This window comes from Elephas maximus, chromosome 21 (assembly GCF_024166365.1).
Source record: "Elephas maximus indicus isolate mEleMax1 chromosome 21, mEleMax1 primary haplotype, whole genome shotgun sequence".
Taxonomy (NCBI): Eukaryota; Metazoa; Chordata; class Mammalia; order Proboscidea; family Elephantidae; genus Elephas; species Elephas maximus.
Window position 1 is genome coordinate 34267866 of NC_064839.1, and position 18638 is coordinate 34286503.

General features: G+C 48.5%; 2 protein-coding genes across 2 annotated transcripts; one reads left to right on the forward strand and one right to left on the reverse strand.

The window, feature by feature from the left end:
- Nucleotides 1-121: 121 nt before the first annotated feature.
- CENPT (centromere protein T) lies at nt 122-10061 on the reverse strand. The gene is made up of 13 exons (XM_049864051.1): nt 9882-10061; nt 4679-4814; nt 4425-4512; nt 4199-4319; nt 3939-4075; nt 3761-3797; nt 3411-3562; nt 2519-2716; nt 1888-2217; nt 1530-1623; nt 611-787; nt 420-524; nt 122-323 (listed from the first exon to the last, which is right to left on the reverse strand). The coding sequence occupies exons 1-13, from the start codon at nt 9992-9994 to the stop codon at nt 200-202; spliced, it is 1812 nt and encodes a 603-aa protein (XP_049720008.1). The 5' UTR covers nt 9995-10061; the 3' UTR covers nt 122-199.
- Nucleotides 10062-16469: 6408 nt separating this feature from the next.
- Nucleotides 16470-18358, forward strand: THAP11 (THAP domain containing 11). The gene has a single exon (XM_049864727.1). It carries the CDS (start codon nt 16760-16762, stop codon nt 17657-17659), a length of 900 nt encoding a protein of 299 aa, XP_049720684.1. The 5' UTR covers nt 16470-16759; the 3' UTR covers nt 17660-18358.
- The last annotated feature ends 280 nt before the right edge of the window (nt 18359-18638 follow it).

Sequence of the window (18638 nt, forward strand, 5' to 3'; positions counted from 1 at the left end):
GTCTGAACCTATGCCATTCTCCTGACTGCTGGGTAGTGGCCGGAAAGCAAGGGTGGGGAGACAAGCACCAAAACACAGCATATTCTATTTGTGATACTTTATTGAGGCTGGGGAGGGGGAGGGGGAGGAGGAGACCTGGAGGAGTATGTGGGGCCAAGAGAGCCCAGGTGGAAACAGGACATGTGTTACTGCCTGGCCACTACTGGGGAGGGAACACAGAGTTGCCACTGAATGCACAGGGGATGAGCAGCTGCCGGTACTCCAGGGGCAGGTACCGCTCCACAAGCACGTGCAGCGAGACTTGGTCAGTGACCAGGCCCTGTCTGCAGCAAATGGGGGAGGGATAGACAGAATCAGCGCCAGTACCATGTGCAGAGGGGCCAGCCCCACCAACCCAACAATACCCTCTACCCGCTCACCGCCGCATCAGCAGCTCCAGGTCTTCTGGCTTCACAGTCTTGCGGCCTGCGTGAGCAGCAAATACCTCCAGGTCATTGCAGAGATGCTGGAAATACTTGTCCAGGCTGCCAAGAAGGTTGGGGTGGAGCAAACTGAATGGGCTGTTAGGGATCTGAAGGGCTCTCCTCCACCCTAAGCATCCAGGACTCACCACTTCTCCACCATCTCAAGAGCTGCCTTCTCCATGGGCATTTTAGCATAGAAGCTAAAGAGTTTCACGTAGTGATTCAGTCCGGCCTTATAGGGATCTTGACAGAGCCTGCGGCCAGCGGTTCGGGGCCTGGGGGGAAGCCTGGCCAACAGAGGCTGCAGAGGCTCTGTACCCAAGCTGGGGGCAGGAGTGGTCAGAGGTGGCTCAACTGCGGCCCAAAGAGACCCTTATTCAAGGACAAAGGAGCCCTGGTGGCACAGTGGTTAAGTGCTTGGCTGCTAACTAAAAGGTTGGCGGTTCAAACCCACTACCCACTCTGTGGCAGAAAGATGTGGCAGTCTCCTTCTGTAAAGATTACAGTCTTGGAAACCTTATGGTGTAGTTCTACTCTGTTCTATAGGGTTGCTCTGAATTGGAATTGATTCAATGGCAGTGGGTTTTGGGATTCAAGGACAAATCTTGCTGCTGTTGAGACTGGGGCCCGTGTGTACCTTGGCTGGCCTAGACCAGCAGCTCCAACCTTCAGCTGGGGATGGTGGAGCTGGGAGCTCACAGAGGCATGGTCCTTCCCTGGGACCCTGCTCCTTCACAGCCTGGACCTAACATCCTAGCCTAGCCTCATCACACAAACCAGTACTTGCTTGGGCCCATGACTTCTGGGCCTCAGCATTCCCTCCCCCTTGCTGCCTGTCCCGATTCTGCTAATCCTCCTCCAAGAAACCTTCCCTACTTCCCCAGCTCCTCTAAGTCCCTGGTGGGCACCAGGATGATGGATGTCCTCTGGGAGAGCCCCTCTGAGCCCCTGCTCTGCTGGGTAATCATCTGCATACCCATGGGATGACCCTGTGTTACATGGATGCCCTATGCCATCCTCAGAGCCTACCCTCTTCCCAAGAGGAATTGGGACCTAGGATCTTACTCTGCAGTGCTGGGTGGTGGGACTGGCTCAAGAAACTGATGAAGTCGCCTGGCCTGGAGAGACTTGGGGCCACTGGAGGCCAACTGTGGACTTGCTGCAGAGAAAGAGAAGATCACAGGGAGCTCAGCCCTGACCATCTCACCCAGTCCTACAGGTCCACAGCCTCCTTGTCCTGTTCCTCAAGGGTATCTCTTAGCTCCAGCCAACCAGGCAAGGGGGCCCTCAGAGTCTCTCTCGCCTCCTAACACCAACCCACCAGTGGCCAGAAATGCAACCCAGGTAAGCCTCTCCTCCAAGGCCAGGGCCTGAACACAGTTGTTACCACTCACCCTCTTGATCCCAGCACTGGGCCCCTTACCTGTTCTGTTGGAAGTATCCTTGTCCCCCGAAGATCCTCCTGGTTCCTCAGCCTCAACAGCCCCAGCAGATCCATCTGCTTCTGTCACCTCTGTGTGCCCCTCAGACTCTTCTACCCCAGCAGATCCTTGTGTTCCTGTTGCCTCCTTTGCTTCACTCACACTTAGACCTCCTTCTTCCATCCTTTCCTCTGCTTGCTCATCAGCTGCATCCCCTAAGGGCTCTACTCCATCTTCTCCAGAAATACCACTGCTGGTGTTTGGGAAGCCCACAGCAAGGGCGTTGACCTCCACTGCCCTTCCTGCCAGAAGCTGGGTTGGTTTCTCAGGACCTGAATGAAGGAGAGAGAATACAGGCTGGAGAAGCAGCAGGCCAAGGATGTAGCTCTGAAAAGGGTAAAGATGGAGTAGCAAAACCCAGCCCAGCCCACTTGGGAGAGAGAAGGCCAGTGGCAGCCCCAGAGCACTGGTGTGGAGTCTCCTGACCCAACATTGATTCTGTCCTTGGATGGAAGAGGAACCCACACTCAGGAGGCTCTGGGGGCACACACAGGGCCTGAGGAGGGAAAACCACCAATGCCAACTCTTGCCTAGGTTAAGCTTAGTTCTAGACTACCTGACCCACATACTCACTGTTGTTCTGTAGCCCAGGCCCACTCCATGTCCTGCGACCAACAGCCCTCTCAGCATGCACAGCCCCAGTGTGAGAGGGACCAGGCAGGGAGCAGTGCGTACTGGGGGAGCGGCCAACCAAGGGTGGGGAGAAGGGCTGGGTGTCCTCCAACACAGCGTCCTTTTGCAGGGTAGCAATAGGGGTTCTGTGGCTGTCACCTGGGGATCAAGGACCAGCTGGTACTCATTGTATTCCAGGCCTCCCTGCTGCTACCCAAAGTCACTAGGGCCTGGGCAGTGGCCCCATGAGTCTGTCCCAAGCAGCCGTCAGAGGGAGAAGGCTACCTAGCACATGGGCCTGGCCCATTCTGAGCCTCATCTATCTTCCCCTGCCTCCTTGTTTATCAAAGCCAGTCCCTGCTCCTTAGCCTGGCACTCCCAGGCCTCTACAACATGCCCCACACAAACTGCTTACCCACGCCTTCTCCACTTTCTACTTCTCGCTTTGCCCCTTCTGCCCGGAACCATCCTCTTACCCTGGTGAACACTGACTTGTCTTCAGAATCAGCCTCCCAGATCAGCTCTCACTGGCCAGCTGATCCTGAAACCTGGCCCCTTTCAACCTCCCAACAAGCTCTAGCCACCACTCCAAACCCCTTTCCTGCCCTCAGCCCAGTAGCTGCCCAAGGATATGAGGGTCCTGGGACACACTAAGGGACTAAGACTGGGCCCCAACAAGGCAAGGGGCACCTGTGGGAAGAAAGCAGAAACTCCTTACAGACCTACCACCCAGGCGCACTCACTGTCCTTGACCCACAAGAGGAAAGCAGACCCTGGACTCAGCAGTACCTTCTATCTGTCTTGTGGGGAAGGCTTTCCCCACAGGTCTGGCAGGGAGAAACCTCAACCTCACCTGGAGAAACCAAGGCCATGGAAGTATCTCGCAGATCCTGTAAGAAGGCACCCATATCTACAGCTCGGCGAGTGGGGGGTCTACGGGCCAAACCTGGCCTCCCCACGGACTGTGACTGGAGAGGCGTGGCAAAGTTCAGGTTGAGGGAGGTGCTGGGAGGGAAGGAGGCACAAAGGCAAGTCAGGTACCTGAGGCCCAGTTTCCATAGAGGATTCCCCATCTGCCCTGAGGCTCTCATCTCTTGGACCAGCCACCATAGAGGAGGCTAAAACAGGCAAGGAGGAGTATGGCCGGATTCAGTGTAATCAGCATCTCCCTCCCCAAGCCTCTCTAGAACAAACCAACAGCACCTGGTGAGGGAGGAGGCATCAGCATTTCCATGAGGCTCTGTCAGTGCCCGGCAAGAGGATGAAAAAGAAGAAACCATGGTAAGTTACCCAGGCCCCTGAGAATCCTTCTTCAGGCCCCCTTAGCCTCTCCAGAGGGCAAGAGGGAAAGGGTAACAATAGATGGTGTTCAGGGCCTCACCTCGGGAGAGAGGCAGCCCTTGGTCCACTCCTTGCTGAAACACCGACAGTCTCAGCTTCTGCTTCTTCCTGCCAGAAGCCAGCAGTCCTGGAGCTAGGGTTCTGGAGGGCTCAAGTTCAGGAAGTTGCAGCTCCAGGCTACAAGAATGGAGCTCATCTCAAACGGGCCAGAAAGCCCAATTCTGGCTTTTGGGACCCCCAGGAGACCCCTTGACCTTAGTTGCCCAACAGCCCAGCCAAACAGAGGAGTTCACTGTGTACCTGCCCCGACTGCTTTCCCGTCTGGAGGGCTGGACCACTTGTGGACCACTTGTGGATCGTCTGGAGGGCTGGACCACTGGCATCACCACTGACTCTGGCATCACAATGGAAGATTCCGGGGCTGAAGAAACAGCAAGGAGGGTGGGGTTAGCAGGTCAGGTTGCCTGGAATGGTGGATAGCACAGGACTGGTCCTAACTCTGGCCAGAAAACCAGCACACACTCACCAGTCAGTAGGATGTTCTTTAGCAGGGTCCGGGGTGTCTGTTCCTCCAGGTGCCCACTGGCTTGAACATGGGCCCATCTGCCAATAGCCTATGGATAAAGCACCAAGCGACCAGTTTGTTCTTTTATCTTGAGTTCCCCTTTGCAGATTGATACACTCTGCATCCCCTCAAGGTGGTCTCCAGGACAGAGCTAGACCTTAGGACACCCTGAAGGCAGCTAGGGCCTTATAGTGGTCAGTGAACTGTGTACTTACCCTGGCTCCATGGGACTGCCGCCTGGCGGTCACTTTTCTTTGGCTGCTCAGACTCCTGGAGGAAGGCGTTTCAAGTAAGGCTCTCTGGGCACTGCGTAAGGACCAGTGGCTCTGAGAGCTGTGTAGGGATAGGGAGCTAGAGGATGCACAGACATGCCTTCATCAGGAGTCTTGACCTGAAGCCCTTTTCCCTCAGGGCGAAAACCAAAACCAGTTGCCATTGAGTAGATTCTAACTCATGGTAACATCATGTGTTGCAGAGTAGAACTGTGCTCCATAGGGTTTTCAAGGCTGTGACCTTTTGGAAACAAATTACCAGGCATTTCTTCCGAGGTGCCAATGAGTGGGTTCGAACCACCAATCTTTTCGTTAGTAGCCAGCACTTAATCGTTTGCTCACTCAGGGACTCCACCCTCAGGGCCAGGGACCCAGAAATCACTTGCCTCTCCCATACCCCCTGTTCCTAGCCCTATGTCAACAAGGGTGTGGATGAAGAAGAGCCTAGGGGTATGAGAAAAGACAGGGAACATGACTGACATAGCCAGAGAGCCCCCATGTGTCTGTCAGTTTGTCGTACTGTGGGGGCTTCCGTGTTGCTGTGATGCTGGAAGCTATGCCACAGGTATTCAGATCCCAGCAGGGTCACCCATGGAGGACAGGTTTCAGCTGAGCTTCCAGACTAAGACAGACTAGGAAGAAGGACCTGGCAGTCTACTTCTGAAAAGCATTAGCCAGTGAAAACCTTATGAATAGCAGTGGAACATTGTCTGATATAGCGCTGGAAGATGAGCCCCCCAGGTTGGAAGGCACTCAAAAGATGACTGGGGAAGAGCTGCCTCCTCAGAGTAGAGTCGACCTTAATGACACGGGTGGAGTAAAGCTTCCAGGACCTTCATTTGCTGATGTGACACGACTCAAAATGAGAAGAAACAGCTGCAAACATCCATTAATAATCAGAACCTGGAATGTACGAAGTATGACTCTAGGAAAATTGGAAATCGTCAAAAATGAAATGGAATGCATAAACATCGATATCCTAGGCATTAGTGACCTGAAATGGACTGGTATTGGCCATTTTGAATCAGACAATCATATAGTCTACTATGCTGGGATAATGACTCAAAGAGGAATGGTGTTGCATTCATCGTCAAAAAGAATGTTTCAAGATCTATCCTGAAGTACAATGCTGTCAGTGATAGAATAATATCCATACGCCTACAAGGAAGACCAGTTAATACGGCTATTATCCAAATTTATGCACCAACCACTAGGGCCAAAGATGAAGAAATAGAAGATTTTTATCAACTGTTACAGTCTGAAATTGATTGAACATGCAATCAAGATGCATTGATAATTACTGGCAATTGGAATGCAAAAGTTGGAAACAAAGAAGGACCAGTAGTTGGAAAATATGGCCTTGGTGATAGAAACAATGCTGGAGATCGAATGATAAAATTTTGCAAGACCAACGACTTCTTCATTGCAAATACCTTCTTTCACCAACATAAATGGCGACTATACTCATGGACCTCGCCAGATGGAACACACAGAAATCAAATTGACTACATCTGTGGAAAGAGACGATGGAAAAGCTCAATATCATCAGTCAGAACAAGGCCAGGGGCCAACTGTGGAATAGACCATCAATTGCTCATATGCAAGTTCAAGCTGAAACTGAAGAAAATCAGAGCAAGTCCACGAGAGCCAAAATATGACCTTGAGTATCCCACCTGAATTTAGAGACCATCTGAAGAATAGATGTGATGCATTGAACACTAGTGGCCTAAGACCAGACGAGTTGTGGAATGACATCAAGGACATCATCCACGAAGAAAGAGGTCACTGAAAAGACAGGAAAGAAAGAAAAGACCAAGGTGGATGTCAGAGAAGACTCTGAAACTTGCTCTTGAGTGTTGAGCAGCTAAAGTAAAAGGAAGAATTGATGAAGTAAAAGAACTGAACAGAAGATTTCAAAGGGCCTCTCGAGAAGACAAAGTAAAGTATTATAATGACATGTGCAAAAAGCTGGAGATGGAAAACCTAAAGGGAGGAACATGCTCAGTGTTTCTCAAGCTGAAAGAACTGAAGAAAAAATTTAAGTCTCGATTTGCAACAGTGAAGGATTCCATGGGGAAAATATTAAATGACGCAGAAAGCATCAAAAGAAGACGGAAGGAATACACAGAGTCATTATACCAAAAAGAATTAGTCGATATTCAACCATTTCAAGAGGTGGCATATGATCGGGAACCGATGGTACTGAAGGAAGAAGTTCAAGCTGCTCTCAAGGCACTGGCGAAAAACAAGGCTCCAGGAATTGATGGAATATCAATTGAGATGTTTCAACAAACAGATGCAGCGCTGGAGGTGCTCACTCATCTATGCCAAGAAATATGGAAGACAGCTTCCTGGCCAACTGACTGGAAGAGATCCATATTTATGCCTATTCCCAAGAAAGCTGATCCAACCAAATGTGGAAATTATAGAACAATATCATTTAATATTACATGCAAGCAAAATTTTGCTGAAGATCATTCAAAAACGGCTGCAGCAGTATATCGACAGGGAACTGCCAGAAATTCAGGCTGGATTCAGAAGAGGACTTGGAACCAGGGATATCATTGCTGATGTCAGATGGATCCTGGCTGAAAGCAGAGAATATCAGAAGGATGTTTACCTGTGTTTTATTGACTACGCAAAGGCATTCGACTGTGTGGATCATACCAAACTATGGATAACGCTGCGAAGAATGGGAATTCCAGAACACTTAATTGTGCTTGTGAGGAACTTTTACATAGATCAAGAGGCAGTTGTTCGGACAGAACAAGGGGATACTGATTGGTTTAAAGTCAGGTAAGGTGTGCGTAAGGGTTGTATTCTTTCAACATACCTATTTAATCTGTATGCTGAACAAATAATCCGAGAAGCTGGACTATATGAAAAAGAATGGGGCATCAGGATTGGAGGAAGACTCATTAACAGTCTGCATTATGCAGATGACACAACCTTGCTTGCTTGAAGTGAAGAGGACTTGAAGCACTTACTAATGAAGATCAAAGACCACAGCCTTCAGTATGGATTACACCTCAACATAAAGAAAACAAAAATCCTCACAACTGGACCAAAGAGCAACATCATGATAAACGGAGAAAAGATTGAAGTTGTCAAGGATTTCATTTTACTTGGATCCACAATCAACAGCCATGGAAGCAGCAATCAAGAAATCAAAAGACACATTGCATTGGGGAAATCTGCTGCAAAGGACCTCTTCAAAGTGTTGAAGAGCAAAGATGTCACCCTGAAGACTAAGGTGCGCCTGACCCAATCCATGGTATTTTCAATCGCATCATATGCATGTGAAAGCTGGACAATGAATAAGGAAGGCCGAAGAAGAGTTGACGCCTTTGAATTGTGGTGTTGGCGAAGAATATCGAATATACCATGGAGTGCCAAAAGAACGAACAAATCTGTCTTGGAGGAAGCACAGCCAGAATACTCCCTAGAGGCAAGGATGGCGAGGCTGCGTCTTACATACTTTGGACATGTTGTCAGGAGGGATCAGTCCCTGGAGAAGGACATCATGCTTGGCAGAGTACAGGGTCAGCGGAAAAGAGGAAGACCCTCAACAAGGTGGATTGACACAGTGGCTGCAACAATGAGCTCAAGCATAACGAGGTTTGTAAGGATGGCGCAGGACCGGGCAATGTTTTGTTCTGTTGTGCATAGGGTCGCTATGAGTCGGAACCGACTTGATGGCACCTAACAACAACAGCCAGAGAGAGGCTAAGGAAGGCTTCAAGAAGTGACTTCGGCAGAACCATAAAGGATAAGTAGGCATTAGCCACATAGATAAGAGGCACAATTGGGAGAGTATCCATTCCAGAAGTTAAAATAACAATCCAAGAAGGATATTTAAGTGTTTTTAAACTTTGTGAGTACCTTTCAGGATCTGACTGCAACCTCCACGTGGGTTACCTCACCCTAGTCTCTCCAGTTTAATCCCTCCCAGGTTCCAGAGCCACATAAACGTTCCCAGGGCACAGCTCCCACCTCACCACTTCTAGATCGAAAACCTACAATGATGGCTTCTCATTGCCTTTTTTTTTTTTTTTAATAATATTTTATTGAGTCTTCGGTGAAAGTTTACACACCAAGTTAGGTTCCCATTTGACAATTTCCACTCAGATTGTTCAGTGACATTAGTTACATTTATTACAACCTGTCAACATTCTCTTTAATTGTGTTCTGTTTGTTCCATCTCCAGTACTCTAGTTTCCTGCCTTCTTATCTTTGCTTCTGAGTGATTCTTGACCTTTTGTTCTCATACTGATGGTTTTTTTTTTTAATTTTTATTGTGCTTTTAAGTGAAAGTTTACAAATCAAGTCAGTCTCTCACATGAAAACTTATACACCTTGCTACATACTCCCAATTGCTCTCCCCCTAATAAGACAACCCTCTCCCTCCCTCCACTCTCTTTTCGTGTCCATTTTGCCAGCTTCTAACCCCCTCTACCCTCTCACCTCCCCTCCAGGGAGGAGATGGGAACATAGTCTCAAGTGTCCACCTGATCTAAGGAGCTCTCATTGCCTATTAAGAAAGTGAACTGACCCAATCTGGCAGGTCCATACCCTCTGCACCCTGAGCTCACTATAGCCCTCACTTACCCCGCCACACTCCCACCAAGCCAGACCAAATCCCCTGCTCCCTAGCAAAGTAGTATTCCAGCTCCTGTCTCCAGGCTTCAGCCCCGTTTGTGCCCTCCTGTTCCTTACCCATCTTCCAGCTGGGAACTACAGAGACAGCAGGACCAAATGTGCCAGGAAAGGTGGGGACCACCCGGGAGGCAGAAGCTCAGAGCAGATACCTGGCTCCACACACCCTTGGGCTGATTCGGGGGGAAGTGGGCTAGAGAACAGGGCAGAGGGTCAGATTCTGAGCGCTTATCCGACGCCTCCACAGGCTGGCTCCCTAAAACGCGAGCACAGTTAGGCTCTGTGGTCCCGAGGCCTGGCTGTCTGGAGCACGGGGCGTGGCAGAACAAACAACTGAGCCCGGCTAGGGGAGTGGAGCCACTCCCCATTCTCAGAGCCTTGGGCTCCGCTCCTCTCCAAGGAGCAGTTGTCTTCTCCAAACTGGGTTAGCGGGGAATCCCACTCAGACCCCAGCCCCCAGCCCCAAACCCTAAGCAGCGGCCGCACATACCTAGTCCGTGCACTCCGGGGCCGCAGCGGGGTGCGCGGGACCGCTGAGTCCAGCACGCGCCGCAGGAGCGTGCGCGTCGTGGGCTCGCTGTCAGAGCTCTTACTGTCGGCCATTGCCTCAGCCTTCAGCGGTCAGCTGTCAGCCGTCAACCCTCAATCTCTTCCCGGCCGCTCGGCTCACCCCGGTCGCGCCCCTGCCGACTAGATCACCGCGTTCCCGCCCTCCACATTTAAGCAACTCACGCGATGCTGCCGCACAGCCCCACGGGAATTGTAGTTCTCGCTCTACAACCGGGCGGCGCGCCGCGAGCTTTGTGGTGCTTGCGAGCTGTGGCTTTGGGTGTTTGCGCAAATTATGCAAGTTGGAGCCTTGATCTCCTCATCTGTAAAATAAGGGTGATACCCACCTAATACTCTAACATACATGGGGTTGCCATGAGTCGGAATCCACTCGAAGACAGCTGGTGTTTTTTAATGATTCAATGAGTTTTTAATGAGTTAGTGCTTAACTCAGGGTCTGACGCAGTAAGCCAGGCCATCAATAAATAGCGGTCATTATTAATAGAAAGTTTCTCATTCCCAACGCCCTCTCCGAAGATGAGGCGCGTCACTTGAGCCAGAAAAAATAATTTTATCCTTTATGTGACCTGGTCAGATTTACATTTGCAAAGACCACTGTCTGTACGCTCTGTATCCATCAAAAGAGACCAGGCTGCAGGCTCCAGAGCTATTTGTGATCCAGCACAGGTATTATGGCCAAGTATGTGCAGTTTTGAGATGAATTCGGCTTTCAAAAGTTCTGCTAAGGAAACTTTCACTTAAAGCACAATAAAAATTATTAAAAAAAAAAAGTTCTGCTAATGTTGGAGCCTTCCATTTCCATATTTTTCACCAATTGACAGCTCTCCCCGCCACCTTAAGTTTTTGTGTCGGCTGAATTAGAATTTGGGTTCTGAGTCTCCCACAGAGTTTTCCTTTTGCCAGAATCTGCTCCTATATTAGGTGTAAAGTAGCAGGTACTGGAGCCAGACACGGGCATATTTGTGCTTGTGTTTAAAAATAACACAAAACATTAGATTATTGTTTCTCAAAATGAGAGAACTGCAGAGTAAAGTATGTCTATAATCCTTGTCATTTAGCTCTGGCCTCTGTGTTAGCTGACTTAATTTGCTAGGCCTTTGCAGACACATTTCCACAGTCACTATCAGCTCATAAATGCAGTCTTTATTTATTAATAAAGCCTTGAACTTGATAATAGGGAGAAGATACAAATATCTTTTCAAAACAGCTTGGGATGTGAGTTTAAGTTTTTGCACAGTATTATTCTGTGTGTTCACATAATTTATTAAACTTTATATTTACTACTTGTTTAAAAGCAAACAAAAAACACGGAGGTGAAGTGAGGGAAGGAGGAGTGAGAAAGACTGGCAAGGAGTCTTGCAGGCTCTGGGTAAGAGTTTGGACACTATTCTAAATGCAATGGGAGGCCACTGGAGGGTCTTAAGCAGGAGTATGATGTAATCAGATGTTCTTTGGCAGTCCTGTGAAGTACAGATTGTAGGGGAGGCAAGATCGGAAGTAGGGAGACATGTGATGAGGTTCTTGCCTTTCTCCAGTGGTGACAAATTAGAGGGTGGAAGAAAGCCACGCATTTCAGATATGTTTTGAGTGTAGGATCAAGTGTAGATTAGAGATGATTTTATGTACTGGAAGGAAGAGTTTTATTTGAGCATATAGTTTAATGTTCTGTGCGTAAGGAAATTATATAAACTTGACCTCTCACCAACATTTCTTAAGCAAAGTGAGTTTTCAGAAAGTTAGGAGTCCAACCATATCAGTAACTGTATGACAATGAAAATGTATAACAGATATAATGATCTTTTGCACACGTTTTATACAAATTTAAACATATAGCGAAGTTTGAGTTCATGTTTATACCACTGTATAAATGATTCACCCAAATAAAGGCACTTCTCTCATAATGGGTTACACACATCAGATTATGCATTTCTGGATTTGAAGAGGTTCAAGCTGTGGACCTCAGCTGCGCACACCAGGAGGAATGCAACATTCTCCTGTTATAGGTCAGTGAAATCCATACAAATAACCAAGGATCACATTAGTTGTAAATAGAAATTCAATAGTAATGTTTGGGTACCGAGACTAGAAAAACCATTTTTTCCTAGTCCTGTGTTCACTAAAAGGTTTGAAGCATGGGAACATTTTATAATAAAGGAAAACAAACTAAAAAAAAAAAAAGGCAAGAGTTGGAGTGTTATTTTTTTCTTTTGCAAGCTTTTCAACAGCCCACTCTATTGTGTTTTTATAACAAATCATTGGAAATAATACATGTTGTTAGGTGCCATTGAGTCAGTTCTTACTCATAAGTGACCCTATTTACCACAGAACAAAACAGTGCTTGGTCCTGTGCCATCTTCACAATTATTGCTATGTTTGAGTAGCTTGTTGCAGCCACTGTGTCAATCCATCTTGTTGAGAGTCTTCCTCTTTTTTGCTGACCCTCTACGTTACCAAACATGATGTCCTTCTCTAGGAGTTGGTCCCTTCTGATAACATGTCCAAAGTATGTGAGATGAAGTCTAGCCATTTTCCCCTCCAAGGTGCACTCTGGTTGTACTTCTTCCAAGACAGATTTGTTCTTTCTTCTGGTAGTCCACGGTATATTCAATATTCTTCTTCACCAACACCATAATTCAAAGGCATCAATTCTTCTTCAGTCCTCCTTGTTCACTGTCCAACTTTTACATGTATATGAGCCAAGTGAAAATATCATACTTGGGTCAGGCGCACCTTAGTCCTCAGAGTAACATCTCTGCTTTTCAATACTTTAAAGAGGTCTTTTGCAGCAGATTTGCCCAATACATTGTTTGACTTCTTTTGACTGCTGCTTCCTTGGGTGTTGACTGTGTATCCAAGTAAAATGAAATCCTTGACAATTTCAGTATTTTCTCCGTTTATCAAGATGCTGCTTATTGGTCCAGTTGTGAGGATTTTTGTTTTATGTTGGGGTGTAATCCATACTGAAGGCTGTGGTCTTTGATCTTCATCAGTAGGTGCTACAAGTCCACTTCGCATTCAGCCAGCAAGATTGTGTCATCTGCATACAGAAGATGTGATTCCATCAATCCTGATGCTTCTCAGATTGTTTGCTCAGCATATAATCCAGTTTCTCAGATTATTTGCTCAGCATACAGATTGAATAACTATGGTGAAAGGATACAACCCTGATGCACACCTTTCCTGATTTTAAACTACTGGGTATCCCCTTGTTATGTTCAAATGAATGCCTCTTGGTCTATGTACAGGTTCTGCATGAGCACAATTAAGTATTCTGGAATTCCCATTCTTTGCAATGATATCCATAATTTGTTATGATCCACACAGTTGAATGCCTTTGCATAGTCAATAACACACAGGTAAAGATCTATTATAGCTTGAATTGTGTCTCCCAAAAATGTGTATCAACTTGGCTAGGTCACGATTCCCAGTCTTGTGTGATTGTCCACCATTTTGTCATCTGATGTGATTTTTCTACATGTCTTAAATTCTACCTCTATGATGTTAATGAGGCAGGATTAGAGGCAGTTATGTTAATAAAACAGGACTCAGTCTACAAGATTACAAGATTAGGTTTTATCTAGAATCAATCTCTTTTGAGATATAAAGACAGAAACAAGACGGGGGGACACATCATTACCACCAAGCACTCATCCTTTGGAACAGGGGTCCCCTGTGCTGAGAAACTCCTAGACCAGGGGAAGACTGATAACAAGGACCTTCCCCCAGAGACAACAGAGAGAGAAAACATTCCCTTGAAGCTGGTGCCTGAATTTGGATTTCTAGCTTCCTAAACTGTGAGAGAATAAACTTGTTTGTTAAAGTCATCCACGTACAGTATTTCTGTTACAGCATTGCTAGATAACTAAGACAACATCTTTCTGATATTTTCTGCTTTCAGCCAAGATCCATCTGACATCCCCAATGATATCCCTTGTTCCATGTCTTCTTCTGAATCTGGTTTGAATTTCTGGCAGTTCCCTGTCCGTGTACGGCTGCAGCTGCATTTGAATGATCTTCAGCATAATTTTACTTGTATATGATATTAACAATATTGTTTAATAATTTCTGTATTCTGTTCGACCACTTTTCTTTGGAATGGGCACAAATATGTCTCTCTTCCAGTTGGTTGGCCAGGTAGCTATCTTCCAAATTTTTCTTGGCATAGATAAGTGAGCACCTCCAGTGCTGCATCCATTTGTTGAAACATCCCAATTGGTATTCTTTCAGTTCCTGGAGCCTTGTTTTTTGCCAATGCCTTCAGTGCAGCTTGGACTTCTTCCTTCAATACCATCAGTTCTTGATCGTATGTTACCTCCTGAAATGGTTGAATGTCGACCAATTCTTTTTGGTACAGTGACTCTGTATTCCTTCCATCTTCTTTTGATCCTTCCTGCATTGTTCAATATTTGCCCATAGAATCCTTCAAAATTGCAACTTTAGGTTTAAATTTTTTCTTTGGTTCTTTCAGTTGAAAAGTGTCGAATGTGTTCTTCCCTCTTGGTTTTCTAACTCCAGGTCTCTGCACATTTCATTATAATACTTTACTTCGCCTTCTCAAGCCACCCTTTGGAATCTCCTGTTCACCTCTTTTACTTCATTATTTCTTCTTTTCACTTTAGCTACTCTAAGTTCAAGAGGAAGTTTCAAAGCCTCTTCTGACATCAATTTTGGTCTTTTCTTTCTTTCCTACCTTTTTAATGATCTTTTGCTTTCTTCATGTATGATGTCCTTGATGTAATCCCACAACTCATCTAGTCTTCTGTCATTAGTGTTCAATCGGTCAAATCAGTTATTAAGATGGTTTCCAAATTCAGGTGGGATATACTCATGGTCATATTTTGATTCTCGTGGACTTGTTTTAATTTTCTTTAGCTTCAACTTGAACTTGCATATGAGCAATTGAAGGTCTGTTTTGCAGTAGGCCCCTGGCCTTGTTCTTGACTGATGATATTGAATTTTTCCATCATTGCTTTACACAGAGATAGTCAATTTGATTCCTGTGTTTTACATCCAATGAAGTCCACCTTCAAAGTCACCATTTATGTTGTTGCAAAAAGGCATTTGCAATTAATAAGTTGTTGGTCTTGCAATTTTTGTAACTGTGGCCAGTTATCAGGAGAGAAAATAACCGGAAGGGCGAAATGGGGAGAAAGGCTGAACGAAGGGCAAGAAGGGGAAGAAAGGGGGAGCTGCAATAAAGGGCTAAACCAAAAACCAGTTCCTGTAGAGTCGAACTCATAGCGACCCTATAGGACAGAGTAGAACTGCTCCATAGAGTTTCCAAGGAACACTTGGTGGATTCAAACTGCCAATCTTTCAATTAGCAGCGGTAGCTTTTAACCACTATGTCACTAGGATTTCCTAGGAATGGCTAGTTTACAGGTAATTTCCCTCTCTGGTTTTCCACAGCCACTCTGGCCCTTTAAACATTTTCCCCATAAAAGTCGAGGGAGGGGATGGTGTCTTGTTACAATACAAATCCTGTCTACACTGCCGCTTAAACGCCTTCAATAGCTCCCAGTCACTTGCAAAATAAAATCCTAAAAGCTTTAATTTGGCCCAGTTTGACATGTTTCTGTGTTTCTGCTACCCTGGCCGCCCTCTTCCAGGCTTTAAGGCCGGAGCTGAGCTCTTTCCTGCCTTAGGGTGTTTTTTTTTTTTTTTTTTTTTTTTTGCAGGCTGGTTCCCCGGCCCAGAACAGATTAACCTCTCTCCTCCTTCCCAAGGTTTTTATCGTCCTTTCTTCCAAGACCAATCTGACCCAATATAAACTTGGTCTCCGCCCCCATCTTCTCTGTTCTGCTCAATTCCTTTGGAGTGCTTATTTCTGTGATTAGACATCTTTTCGGGTGCATTCACATCTATTATCTGAAAGACAGGCCCCCACCCTTCTAGGTAGTCAGGGTCCAGAAAGAAGGGGCCTGGTAGGTATGGACCCCCGCAGGGTCCCCAACTCCTTGCACGATGCCCAGCACACAGTAGGCGCCTATTTGGTTACTTTATATCAGTAAGTCAATCAATGCAGGCAACGGCTGAGTGGGGACAGTCACAACGCAGGAAAAGGGGCTCCTGAGGGTCTTTGGGAGCGCCGAAACCCGAGTCCCGACTTCAGGAAGACCCCCGGCCCAGGGCCGGGCGAGATTGGAGGACCGCCGGGGGCTGGCAGCGCAGCGTCGCCCGAGTCCTGGTCAGCGACACCCAGACCTCTCCATTAGGCGGCGCTCAGGCCGCGGCCGCCGAGCTCAGTGCGAAGCACCACGGGACTTGTAGTTTCCATGAGTAGATGCCTATAGCGCTTGCGCATTGATGAAGAGGCCTCAAATCAGGACTCTGGGTCTTTGTAAAGGGCAGTCCAGGCAACAGCGTTCCAGCGATATACGCCTCTTTCGTCTGCAGCGGTCAAGCCGAGTGAGGGACAGAATCTGCTCTGCGGGGGTCATTACGATGCCTTGGAATGCGGCCGGAATAAGCGCGCCCCTGCTCCGGAAGTGAGCATCTTCTGGCGCGGTGCATTGTGGGGGGCGTAGTCCTCCTTCCCAGGCGGTCCTTCGCGGCGTCTCCGGGGCCGACTCCGGAGCGCAGGCGGCCGGGCGGGCGGCGCTTTGCTGCACGGGCCGGCGGGAATCATATTCTGGGCGCAGGACGCCGGGCCAGGCCGGCTGCGCCGGGCGGCAGTAGTGGGAAGCCACCCGAGGCCTCGCGCAGCGCCGCCCGTCGAGGGGCGGGCGGCGGCGGACCCGCCAGGCCGTCGAAGGGCGCAGGAGGCCGGTGGGCCAGGTCAGGCCGCGCAGCGCAGCCATGCCTGGCTTTACGTGCTGCGTGCCGGGCTGTTACAACAACTCGCATCGGGACAAGGCTCTGCATTTCTACACGTTCCCCAAGGACGCTGAGCTGCGGCGACTGTGGCTCAAGAACGTGTCCCGCGCTGGCGTCAGTGGGTGCTTCTCCACTTTCCAGCCCACCACGGGCCATCGTCTCTGCAGCGTCCACTTCCAGGGCGGCCGCAAGACCTACACGGTGCGTGTCCCCACCATCTTCCCGCTGCGCGGCGTCAATGAGCGCAAAGTAGCGCGCAGACCCGCGGGGGCCGCGGCTGCCCGCCGTAGGCAGCAGCAGCAGCAGCAGCAGCAACAACAGCAGCAGCAGCAGCCGTCGCCGTCGGCCTCCACTGCCCAGACTGCCCAGCTGCAGCCGAACCTGGTGTCTGCCTCGGCGGCCGTGCTCCTCACTCTTCAGGCCGCTGTGGACAGTAGCCAAGCTCCGGGATCCGTACCCCCGGCACCTACCGTTCCCACCGGAGAAGATGTGAAGCCCATCGACCTGACGGTACAAGTGGAGTTCGCAGCTGCAGAGGGCGCCGCAGCCGCAGCAGCCGCGTCAGAGCTGGAGGCTGCTACCGCAGGGCTGGAGGCCGCTGAATGCCCTATGGGTCCCCAGTTGGTGGTAGTGGGGGAAGAGGGCTTCCCTGATACCGGCTCCGACCACTCGTACTCGTTGTCTTCAGGCACCACGGAAGAGGAGCTCCTGCGCAAGCTGAATGAGCAACGGGACATCCTGGCGCTGATGGAGGTGAAGATGAAGGAGATGAAGGGCAGTATTCGCCATCTGCGTCTCACCGAGGCCAAGCTGCGTGAAGAGCTCCGTGAGAAGGATCGGCTGCTGGCCATGGCTGTCATCCGCAAGAAGCATGGAATGTGAATGGGTCCCCGTGTGGCCTATGGGACTCCTGGGCCTTTGCCAGCCCAGGGGGACTTAAGGCTGCTGTTGAACTCCCCCATACTCTGGGGTACTGGTTGACAATAATGGGACTTAGGGCAGCTGGACTCTTGCTGGTGATCTGGCACCTTTACTTGTTTCCTCCTGAAGCAGGGGTCTGGGGCCTCAGAGTCTGTACTGGTGACACCAACAATTATGACTTGGTCTTCCCCCAGTTTACATTGTGGATTCTGGTTAAGCAGAGGCTTCAGAACCATTGAACTTGAAACTTAACCCCTAGGGATGCAGGTGGATTGCCCAGGGACTGTGGGCTTGAGAAGACAATACTTTGAGGTTGGCCAGCAATCAGAGACAACTCTTCTGTGTGTAGTGATAAGAGATCCAAGTTACATCAGTTCTCCTCCTTTTCATGCTTTTCTTTCCCAGGTGCAGCCTGTGATTTGGGTGGGGACTGGCAAATTTGTGCCTCTCTGACTCCTAAGGCTTCCCTCCCAGGAGGTGGTCTATGAGGGGATCAGGGTGACCTGCTTGCCAGATCAGGGAGATCCAGCTTGCCAGGGACTTAGGTTTATCCTGTTATGTTTGCTACTGGTTACAAATTCTATTTTCTGTACAATTAGTCAGACTAAAGTTTTCACTGTGTTTGTTTGGCAAAACGAATTAAACAGAAAGTAAGGTTTTTATTTGGGTTTGTGGTTTTATTTTTATAAAGACTCAGTAAGTGTCTCTGAACCATAGTGAAATAGGCCTCAGCCTTAGGTCTGAAGGATCAGGCTGATCCTGAGAGTGGAGACGTTTCAGTGATCAGGCTTCTCCATAAAGGGGCCCTAAGCATAGAAACCCTGGCCCTCATAAGGTCTTCAGAGTTTCTGGCCAAGATCATCCTAATGAGCCTGGAAACTGCACCAAATGGTCCTGGTTTGTTCATAGGTTATCTGTGTCTTTTCAACAATGGCGAAGG

Bases quoted from the DNA above. Each gene is read 5' to 3' on its own strand.
- CENPT (XM_049864051.1), bottom strand. From the start codon at position 9,994: ATGGCCGACAGTAAGAGCTCTGACAGCGAGCCCACGACGCGCACGCTC. The intron at 3,563-3,760 runs GTGCTGTTGGTT...CTTCCCTCCCAG, and splicing joins GATGCCTCCTCCCTCACCAG to CACCTCCCTCAACCTGAACT. The intron at 2,717-3,410 runs GTGAGGTTGAGG...CTTGATCCCCAG, and splicing joins CATGGCCTTGGTTTCTCCAG to GTGACAGCCACAGAACCCCT.
- THAP11 (XM_049864727.1), top strand. From the start codon at position 16,760: ATGCCTGGCTTTACGTGCTGCGTGCCGGGCTGTTACAACAACTCGCAT.